General features: G+C 32.5%; 1 protein-coding gene across 1 annotated transcript in view; it reads right to left on the minus strand.

Annotated features, from left to right (window-relative positions):
• LOC136837696 (uncharacterized) overlaps window positions 1-12,173 on the minus strand; it is a 189,403-nt gene that overhangs the window by 35,274 nt on the left and 141,956 nt on the right. The window contains 7 exon segments of the mRNA XM_067102598.1: window positions 160-309; window positions 1,508-1,773; window positions 2,344-2,467; window positions 2,791-2,920; window positions 3,942-4,136; window positions 5,913-5,981; window positions 6,301-6,444. Of these exon segments, the coding sequence (XP_066958699.1) occupies window positions 160-309; window positions 1,508-1,773; window positions 2,344-2,467; window positions 2,791-2,920; window positions 3,942-4,136; window positions 5,913-5,981; window positions 6,301-6,444 (1,078 nt within the window).

Here is a 12,173-nt window from a genome sequence, read left to right on the forward strand (position 1 = left end):
GTTTTCTGAATATTTAGAGCCCTTCCTGGACTCTGCAGAACTTGAAAAATCTTGACTTTAAATAAAACTAAAATGAAAGTAATCTTTCAAAAGCAACCCTAAATTTCAGCTTATAGTCAGAATCTATTGTAGTTAATATCTATTATTTTTTAATCTTACCTGATTATATCCATTGGCTCCAAGCTCAAAGTGCAATTTATTAAGCAACTTCTTGCCCTTGATAATACCTGAGTTCAATCCAATTTCTCCCCGAGTTGGCTCAGAGTCACTCCAAGCAGTGTAAACTCTTGTCTCATCAACTACGTGAATCTGAAAATGAGGTAACATGTATATAAATTAATAAATCTTGGAAAGCAAGCGTTACCAGAAAAATTATCAGGATGGTTTATAAATTTGGATTTCAACCTTAATATATAAGTATGATTTGTATAATGTACTGCAGTAAGTACACAGAAGCATATAAAAGTTCCTTAGTTAGATTTCAGAATAATTTTCTAATGAGTCTTTATTTTCTTTCTTTTTATTTACTGTGCTAAATCATGTATTAAGTTCATTTGTAACCTTTTAAAACTCTAAACCACAGTAGAAAACTTGATTTCCTGTCTCTCCAAGAGTCTTTCAAAAGTCCATTTTCTCCCTTAATTTCTTGTCTTTTTCCAAAATCACCATATCTTCCTATTTTGCACTATAAACCTTCATGGTATGTAGTCAAACAAACAGAAAAGCCTGTTTCATGCCTTTCCCAAGAGTCAGCCTGTCTCATGCCCTTCCCAAGAGTCTATGTCTATTTCATAAGTCCACTTATGTTCTCTCTCCTGACCTCATTAATTTTAAAATCATTCTATAACCTATAAAGCAATATAAAATATTCAGTGAGATTATATTTCCTATATCTTTAGTGGTTCATATGCAGGAAAGGAAGGTTATGCTTATCAATTTTCCAAACACTCTAGTCAAGCTTGTAAAAGATTCAATGACATTTTTCCTTGTGTTTGGAAAATGGGAAAGAACTGGATAGAATTTTCAATATTTTAAGTTTTGGTAGCACACAGATTTCATCCACTGTGTTCCCTCCAGAATTATGTAATATACAGGGATCATTTTGTGAGAAACTGCTACTTTCAAGGCCAGCTTTATACTCATAATATCTTGGATCATAAAACCTAAATATAATATACAGTACTGGTAATTGGTCATTCATGTGTACAGAATTATAAATCAAATTAAATATCCACAATGTAATTGCAATTCTTTAAAATGGATAATATTCATCATATAAATATAATAAGCAGGTTATTACTATTTATATACAGATCTCACAATTCATTTTAAACTAGACCAGCCATATGAGAACTGAGAACTTTAACTCAATGTTCTAGTTAAACTACCTAATAGTACTAGTACTCCTAAACTACAGAAGTAAATTAGCAACACAAAACATAAACAAGAATTTTATATAAGAGAATCTATTAACTATATAAGTCCTACAAATACAAATTTAACTTACATGATGTGGCACCAATTCGTCATAGCCACGATTAGATCCTGATGCACAACAGGCCATATTGACTAGAGCAGTAGAGGGAAGCATATCCCATGCAGTGCGAACCTCTGCTGGGCTTCTGTTATCATGAGTCAGGTCAAGGAAAATTGCATGTGCAATTGAAGGCACCAAAGGTCTTACTGGAGGAAGCAAAAATGCACCAACAGGCTCACCTCCATAGAGATATACAAGACGACCTTCTTCATGAGAGTTCGGTGCTGACATGGCCTCTGGAAACAGAAAAGAAAGTGTGGCATAATTATTTAAATAGAATCTTATTAATAATATTCTATAAACTACTGGCTTCTGGTAAGAAACACTTTAGATCTAGTGTTATTTAATTCTGTTCTCGTTGGGATATCAGTGCACCCTAAAACATGACATTAATTGACCTGTGGTAAGAAAAGGTTACGCATTAAACATATTTCCTTTATGGATGAATTTTAGAGACTTCTCCTACAATAAGAACCTAATACAGTACTATTACTTTTTACTTTTTGGGTGTGAAAAGTAAATAAGAGGAAATAAGTCACTGATAATGGTATGCCCAAATATCACTCCATCAAAACAATACTGTCATAGATAACTTTTAAATCTTTTTTAGGCCAATGAAAACATGTTGTAGTAACTTTCTCTTAAAATTTGGACATAATGCTATTACTCTGAAAAAATGCTAGATATTTTGATCCCAGAGTCTATTTTTAAGTTATTTTATTCTATAACCATGAAAAATATCCATTAACAGAACAAGTACTTTGAAGAAAGTGTTATAACATAAAATTTTAAAGTTATATACATACCTCGAATTAATGAATTGATTCCCAGACGATTAACAAATACGTTATCTGTTAAATCTGAATTGGTAAAGAGTTCTGCAATAACATACAAATCAGGTCTCACTTTTCTTGCTGCATCTAGCATGTACTGTAGAGGAGAAATCATGGGTACAGTATACAAATTTATGAGAAAAATTACTTTTGTATAAAAGAATGCCATTACATATGAAACTTGCTTGAACTAAAAAGGTCACAAGATGAGAATGACAACAACATTGCATTTCCTAAAAATTTATCTTCTCTAGTGGCCTGAGTTACACCCTACCATTAAAATAATGATAAAGTAATGATAACCATATAAACTGCAAATTCATTAAAATATATGACAGCTGGGCTTATGACATTCTGTAAAACACAAATAAAATGGGAGATAAAAAAATGTCATATTTACAGTAATCTAAACATTTTTACCTCAGCCACATGAATAGGTGTTGAGTGGCAGTTGTCTAAACGAATACCATGGAAAATACGTGCTGTATATTCACAATAGCGTCTCATATGATCCCAGAGGAAAGGGCAATCTTCAGGTTTGTCACCATACCTATGAAAATTGATACCAAAAAAATACTGTAATGTAAATATAATTACTAATAACTATAAATACAAGAGGCCATTTACAAATCTAAGAAAATTATCTTCATGGCTGAAAGATTAAATACATTAAGAACCGAGACTTCATAATATCCACTTGGTGTACATGTGGAAATTTATAGTTTTTATCTCCTACAGTACCAGTTCAGTAAAATTCCTGCATTGATCAATCAGTATGCACAAATGGGATTAAAATACAAAATCTCTGTTCTATACGGATAATGATCTAACCCACTGAATTGTTGAGAGTTCAGTTATGAAAAATGCCTGGTTAAGGGTAGACAACTTAAAAGCTGGTCAACTGCTTGAACTAGCTACAAGTTAGACCCCCCCCTCAGGGAAATCTTCAGTCTTACTTGTCAAATGTTTTCATACTAGAACTCAGTGAACCAGGAAAGCCTATGAAACAAAACTTGTACGGTATCCACAATTTATAAAAAAATCTATACATTTTCTACACAGTAAAAGCATCTTACTTTTGCTGAATAATTACTTATGAGGAAGGTAACTGGCTCCTACTTCCCTAGCTTTTATTTCATTCCACTGGAGTTACCATCAAGTAAGTAAATGGTGAAAGATTTTTGGTTAAAAAGCATAATCTCTAATTGGAATATTCCTTGTATAATCACTGTATTTACATACTATGAATCATTCTTCTTAACCCTAGGGAATCTATAGTTGAATGAGATGCTACAAAACAATTTAATTCATAAGTGCCTGAGTGATTAATGCACTAGAAACTAAAGAAACTGATATTCAAACTACTGACTGATTATCAGCACTAAATGCACTTCTGATATTCTGTAATCAAGGTATACATTACCACAAATATACGACAGTTTTGAATGTCTTTGTGATTACTTCAAGCTAACTGTAAAAGTAAAGTAGCAATAACACGCTGTAAAGAATTTCTGTAATTTAGAGGAAAGCCAAGAATGAAAGCTTAAATTAATTTTCAAGACTATGCTTACCTTAGCTTGACACTGTCACCCCAAGCAACCAACTCTCTACGCAGGTACACATAGGAATCAGGGGAAGCAAAATTACGCAGTGGATCGTCTCCCATGACCCATCCATTATGTGCCATTAGGAAACTGTTCTTTGGGCTATACATAAGTGCCTCCTCCTCCTCGAGTGGTAAATCCTCCCCATAATGAGTGAAATATCTGATGATATAAAAACAGTTTTAACATTTCTCAGAGGGAACTTGCTTTCATTGAATACATGCTTTTCCTTAATCAGTACGTATAGAATTAATGATACTGTATATGGGTTCCATAGTTTTCATTAATTCAAAATCTGCCAAGATTTGACATATTCAAGATGTAGATGCAATTCCCTTTACATAGACAACCTATCTACTGTAACCACATTACATGTACAGTACAGTAACCTAGATATTCAACATGATTATGACTTTACTTGTCGTTTTAAATTTGCCTTCTAAATTTTGACAATTACCTAAATTAAATACAGAAAATCTAATACAGTATGACAATTACCAGTGTGACAGGACAAATGATTATACAAATACTCTCTCCTTTAGGCCCAGTTTTCACTCAGTCCATATTACTGAATGGATGACCTGACTGATTAGAACACTTATGAATTTTTTCAAAAAACCCTTTCCTGTTCTATCTATTTAATAAAATTAGGAAGACATAAAATCAGTCTTTTATTTTGCCATTCGATACAGCTATTAAAAATTTTTGTGTCATATGTAAAATTACTATGCATAAGTTTTAATCTTTATCAGCTCTAGCAATAGTTATGAATTTGTTTTTTAATTAACTCAAAAGTTGTGCCCTCATATTACAATAAATATTTACATATGTTATTCCTTAAAGCGATAAATATATTACAGTATTACATTTAGATCTGTATATCACTAATTCTGTTAACTGTAATAATAAATATGCATTGCTCTTACTCTAATTTTAGATAAGTACAGAGCCTGAATTCCACAAGAATATGTAAAACAAAGTCCAAATCAACTTATATTTTGCTCAACTGCTGAACAGATAAATTAATTACTGATCACCTCTTGTAGGCTTGTTAGATATACTTTAAATGATAAAAAAATAAATGAAAACTAGATTTAAAGACTTAATACTCTGTTATGCTACACCTAATAAAAAGTTTCTTTTTTTATATGAATCATGTGCCTTGTAAGAAAATGAGTAATAATATTATGAGAATAAGTTTATCAACATTAGAGAGAACCTCATTATAATCATATCTACAGTGCTGTACTGTACTAACCACCATTTTGTAAGGTCCAGCACATCAAGTTAACCAACTGAAAAATGTTTCAGGATTCATGATCTAAGAGTGGAATAAGCCATGATGGTTTATGATTTATGTGAACAGTACTTAATATAAAAAGGTCAAGATTTAATATGTATAGGAGATAGAGAATAGGTTTGTAAATTATTCAGTGAAATGAATATTAAAATGTTTAAAACCAATGTTCAAAGTATGCTAACCTCATGGACAATCTTATCATATGAACCTCATTTAACAATGTCTGATATGATGTCAGGATAACTATTCAGGCAAAAGATGGCAATCCTTTAACATGGTCTCTTAGTGTATATCTAGCAAGGTGAGCATAAACGCATACTTCATGCCAGTGCTCTGTCTACCTTGAATGCCTTCAAAGACTTACTTCAAAATAAAGCTATTAGATATCTACAAACTCACTAACAAACCCTATCAGTGTCAGTATTTTGATGAAAAACCAATATAGCAAAGTACTAACATATGCAAAAGGTTTATTCTAAAAAATGATTAAGTACTTATTTAATACTAAAGAACAGACATAATACTGACCCATATAACTAAACCATATAAAAATAAGGAAAATATTTGATACCAAAACACATACACTATGACACAAACATGATTTGGCTAGGTGTGACATTTTAGCTCTTTTCACTTACGGTGGGACTAACGGGTTTTCCTCTGAAACCTCAGCAATCATTGGGCCATCATGTTGAAGTCGTTGGTATCTGTTATATACATAAACAAAATATTAGCATGAATCACCAAAAACTATAAACAATAATATAGTACAATTTATTACTGATCATAACATGGAAAAGAGTAAAGTATATTTTAAAAGTTTAATTTTACATGAATCTATGTGCCCAAATGTAATGTACCTATTGTATACAATTGTAATAAACTTAGCAAGCAAAGAAGCACAGCATAATCATTTTCATTTTCAGAAATTATAAATCATTATCTTATTGAACTGTTAAAACCAATACATGTACATAACAATGAGCTTGAGACATATACATTAAGAGATTGAGCAACACTGCTTACCTTACAGTGCCAAGACAGCATTCTACTGCTTGAATAAGATGTGCCTGGATCTCACTTGTACGTTGCTGATTAAGGTTCTCAAGATGGTGGCGGAATTCAGCACAGCAACGTACAATTCTGTCTTCTTCATTGCGTGCTTCAGGTCTGTAAGATTTTATTAGGTACTGACATGAAATACACACAGTACCATGCATATCCAGACAGCTCCAAAATTATATTTTTATCAAACTACAGTATACAGCAATTTAAATAGTATGTTTCACAAAACTGAAGGTTAATCATTGTACTGTAATTTTGAAATACATTAAAATGAATGCACAGATACACTAAGTCTTGAATCAATAAAAAAACTTTGCTTAAATATATGATTTTATGTTTATATATAAACAGAAAAAGAAAATAACTTCATGGTTACTCTGAAGATATTGTTTTTCTACTATGCACAGTATTGCATACATAAGAGAGAGAGAGAGAGAGAGAGAGAGAGAGAGAGAGAGAGAGAGAGAGAGAGAGAGAGAGAGAGAGAGAGAGAGAGAGAGAGATACACGGTAACTTGAGAGTGTATATGAAGACAAACATGAGAGTGATTAATGGTAGTTATAAATGTAGTAAAAAAAAAGAAAAACTTAATTCATTAATAGATGCTTCATTATCAGTGTAAAAGCATGCTTTAGAAATTCAACAACTTAATGAGGTTAAGGAGGTTACTGTAACAGATATCTTATAAAGAGGACCCATTTGTAATCTTATACATGTGCTGCTGTCAGAAAGTCTTTCATTATTTGATATATATAGATCATGAAAATAAATCATTCATGCAATTTTTTCATTATCAACCAGTTATTTATGACTGTCTAATATTGATACCTTCTTTTGTCTCCTTAGAGTTAACAGCTCTCTAAATCATTTACAGATTCAGAAACTAATTTCTTTTAGGTTTCAGACAAAGAAGACACATTACCCCACCATTTTTCTTTACATTTAGATAACACGTCCTAATGGACATACATATAAATGGAGAGAACTTCTCTCATAAGTGATAAATTCTATATGTATTACTGTATTGTACTGGCTTAAGGTGCCTGGTAAAATATCTAGTTATACTGTATCAAACGTAACACTGACATGGCACTTCGTGATAGGCAGTCATGGATCCACTTCCCATTACAATCATCAAGGTTTTTAGGATATTTCACAAAAATGCATAAAACTAAAACAATTTAAGTTTCACCTTCTTTACATGATTATAATCTTACAGCAGCAACAGAATAATTTTCAAACCACAACTAAAATACTGTACATCAATGTCCATCCAGTCCTTTCACTGTACAGTATTCTCAAAAATCACTTTTAATGTTTCCCTCTTTAAGGAGCTGGTGATTTTTTGAAATGGATTAGCAGTTGTATTCTTCAAGCATTCATTTGCCATATCACTCGCAAGAGATGAGCACCACACTGATAAAATACTTTAAAATAAAGAATACCACCCACTATGAATATTCCTTTATAAAACCATAAAATGGGGTCATTGTGCATTCTTGAAATGTGGATGTTTCTTTGGCCCTCCGGTGTGTCAACATTCTCATACAAATCATTAAAATCAGCAGCCCTGGCTCTGGCAACTTCTTGTTTTGCAACTTTCTTTGCTTCTTTTGATATTTGCTCGTTTTCTTCTGTTTTGTGTTTATCATAGTTCTTTTGGGATTCTTTCTTTTTCTTGATCTTGTCTTGTGTGTCTTTATTCCACCACCAACTTTCTTTATCTTTTGGGGGACCTTTCCCTGATGTTTTGCCTAAAATTTCCTCCCCATGCCTTAGGATCACATTGCTGTTAAACTCCCACCAATCATTTACATCATCTTCCAACTTTATTTCTCTCAGAACATTCTCCTTAAACCTAGATCTCAACTCCACATTTTCTGCCTTCTCTAGCTCCCACCATTTGATCTTAGGGTTACTTTTCCTCTTTCCCTTTGTCCCTTTTCGAATTGAAAGGTCCGCAACCACCAGCTTATGTTGTTGGCCAACATTCTCTCCATATATTACTTTACAATCCTTTACTTCCTTAAGGTGTTGTCTCCTACACAGCAGAAAATCAATTTGACTCTCTCTTCCACCACTTCTATATGTCACATAAATTTTCTTCATAAAGAATGTATTAATTAGTGCCATATCAAATGCCACTGCGAAGTCTATGATGCCTTCGCCTTCTTTGTTCCTCTCCCCCATTCCTAGTCCTCCATGGATTCTTGAAATCACTCTTCTATCTGTACCTATATGTCCATTCAAGTCTCCACCCAATACAACTCTCTCTTCCTCTGAGATTGATGTTAATACTTCCTCCAACTCCTGCCAAAACATTGACTTCTCTTCCTCATCACATCCAGCTTGTGGGGCATAAGCACTTATCACATTTAGGACTTCTTCTGATAATAATATATATATATATATATATATATATATATATATATATATATATATATATATATATATACATATATATATATATATATATATATATATATATATACATACATACATACATATATACATATATATATATATATATATATATATATATATATATATATATATATATATATATATATATATATATATATATATATATATATATATATATATATATATATATATATATATATATATATATATATATATATATATATATATATATATATATATATATATATATATATATATATATATATATATATATATATATATATATATATATATATATATATATATATATATATATATATATATATATATATATATATATATATATATATATATATATATATATACTATATATATATATATATATATATATATATATATATATATATATATATATATATATATATATATATATATATAGCAACAAGGGACACCTCTTCCCAAGCCAACTCTCCTTTAAGAACATCATTTTCATAAGACATTAACGTAAAATCATTTCATATCCCTGTCGACAATAACCATCGGTCATAGAGAGTTTGCCTCTCCTACCAAGCTCTTGTTATTCCCCCCTTTGATGGTCTTTTCATTCCCTTCCTAGACCAGGTGACTGAGTTAAAACTCCTTTCCAGGTCACTTTGTCGCCCTTTGAGACAAGCCTCAATTGTACGATCACCCCAGGCACTGCTTAAGGAGTTCCTGAGTCTGCACCACAGGAGACACTAGTTCGGGACAGCTGGCCCACTCCCCAAAAGAGAATGCTGGGTGATCACATGACACAAAATCACCCATGCGGGCCTGGCAAATTAGCATGCATCAACAAAGCAAACCATGAGGACAAGGAGGCACGATAGAAAACGGATGACTCCTGCAAGAATGGGATATTAATCTGGGCGAAGGATAAGAGGACCTATGCACAATGCCTCTCGTCAGAGACACACCGGACACATAACTAACACCTACTGCCCTTTGAGCTCTGCCCCCTAAGAGCCATCTCCCAAAACATGTGACTGACTTCCAGTCCAGTATATTTCCAGTGCCAATTCCCTTCATAACTGCTCCCCAACCAGTCATCGGCACATCTATGAGAACCCATCTCTCCGACACAAGGAATTTGAGTTTTATCAGTCATGTAGTACTTTTTCTTTCGCCAATCTATTTTCCGAGTTTTCAACGCAATTCTCATATAGACCTGACTTTGCTATTACTTACTGAATGTTCATAAGTGAAATCAACAGTGTTATACCCAAGGGTTCGCTGGCACCCTCATGCATCCTTGAACTATTAATCATGCTACTTTCATCAGTTAATCACATGCAATCACCATTGCAGGCGGAGTTTCTCGCTGTGGATCCTTCTGCTTCAATTATGCTTTCACTGCCGTGGTAAACCCACTGCAAATTGACTCACGGTGCCCTTGAAGTGAAATCCCCAGCATCTAGTTATCATCTGTTCATCTTAATTTAGTGCTCTGATAGGACCCCATTTACCTGTCCTAATTATTCCCATCTTCTGATTTATGTTATTGTAAATGTATGTGATTCTAGTTATCCTAAGAGTTTACCTAAAGTTCCCCTTTCTAGTAAAGCACTCGGCTCATTTTCCTTTGTTCTATATTCTACCAACCCAGGAATTCAAGTCAGATTGCATCATCCCTTGTGGTAAGTCCCCTTCCTGGGTTTAGAATATAAAAATATATGTATACATATATATACAGGGTGTAACACGAGTTTATGCAAATATTTTTGGAAATGAAGGAAAAGTAATTTCAAGCAGAAAATGTTCTATAAACTTATACATTTAAAGCCTTTGTTTGTATGTGAGGGGAATTTTAAAATAACCATTATCATTAGCACTGCTTTCACACGATAGAGGTTGGTAACTGGAGGTCAGAGTAACCTGGGATGTAGGGGAGGGGACAGGGGGTGAAGTGAATAAGGCAAGTGGACTGTTATTCTTTTAATTGTGATTCTTTTTCTTGCAAGTAATCTTATATTAACAATCAGCTTACAGTGGTACCATATAGCTTCATGTATCAAGTAAGTAGTGTAAATGTTGCTGGGCAACATTTATTTGTGATTGTTGAATTCTAGCATGCTCTGTCTGCTGTCTCATCACGGAATTGTTGAATCAGGAGTCATCATGACTAGGCCTACACCTATGACTGGTGTCTGATGAATACTTTTGATGGAGAGGGAGAAATTTTTAAAAATATATTTTATATCTATGGTACGTGTTTAATGAATAAGCCTACCTTTGATGGAGGGAGATTCAATTAGGTTTTCTTTTCTTTTTCTTTTATCGGTGTCCAATGAATACCACTGATAGGGAGGGAGAGGGATTCAATGATGCAAACATTTTTTGTTCAAAATTTAAATGATACAATTAACCCTTAAACGCCAAGCCTCTATTTACAAAAGTGTCTCCCATATGCCGGCGCGGTTGAGAGTTAGCACCGAAGCGGAAAGAAAGTTTTTAAAAAAATCACAGCACGCTTAGTTTTTAAGATTAAGAGTTCATTTTTGGCTCCTTTTTTTGTCATTGCCTGAAGTTTAGTATGCAACAATCAGAAATGAAAAAAAATATCATTATCATATATAAATATTGGAATATATGACAGCACAAAAAAAATTTCATATATAACTGTATACAAATCGCCTTGTGAGCAAAACGGTTAGAGCTAAGGAGTTATTTTTTTTTCATTGTATTGTACACTAAATTGTGAAGATTTTGGTATATAACAAATTGTAAAACGATCAGAGCAACACAGAGAAAATATTATCACAAAATGATGCATGAATTCGTAACGCCGGACGTAAAAAAATATATTTTTTTAAATTCACCATAAATCGAAATATTGTGCTACAGATTTCCAATTTATTGCAAAATGAAGGTAAATGATTGAATATTACTAGAATGTAAGAGTTTTAGTTTACAATTGCATTTTTCGACCATTTCAGTCGAGTCAAAGTTGACTGAAGGTTGAAATTTTGGCACTTATCGTGATTTATATGAAAATATTTCAAAACTGATAAAAGCTACAACCATGAGTTATTTTTTGTTGTATTTTACATGAAATTGCACACATTTTCATATATAAAACTTTATGTAACGGCTAATATAAAACGGTGCAAAAATTATGACAAAGTGACTAAAGAATTACTGAGATTTTCGGCTGAGTTAGCGCACACGGACGTAAGGAAAAAGTTGTTTTCAAAAATTCACCATAAATCGAAATATTGTGCTAAAGATTTCCAATTTATTGCAAAATTAAAGTAAATGATTGAATATTACTAGAATGTAAGAATTTTAGCTTACAATTGCGTTTTTCGACCATTTTGGTCGAGTCAAAGTTGACAGAAGGTTGAAATTTTGGCACATCATAATTTATATGA

The sequence above is a fragment of the Macrobrachium rosenbergii genome, chromosome 4 (assembly GCF_040412425.1).
Source record: "Macrobrachium rosenbergii isolate ZJJX-2024 chromosome 4, ASM4041242v1, whole genome shotgun sequence".
Taxonomy (NCBI): domain Eukaryota; kingdom Metazoa; phylum Arthropoda; class Malacostraca; order Decapoda; family Palaemonidae; genus Macrobrachium; species Macrobrachium rosenbergii.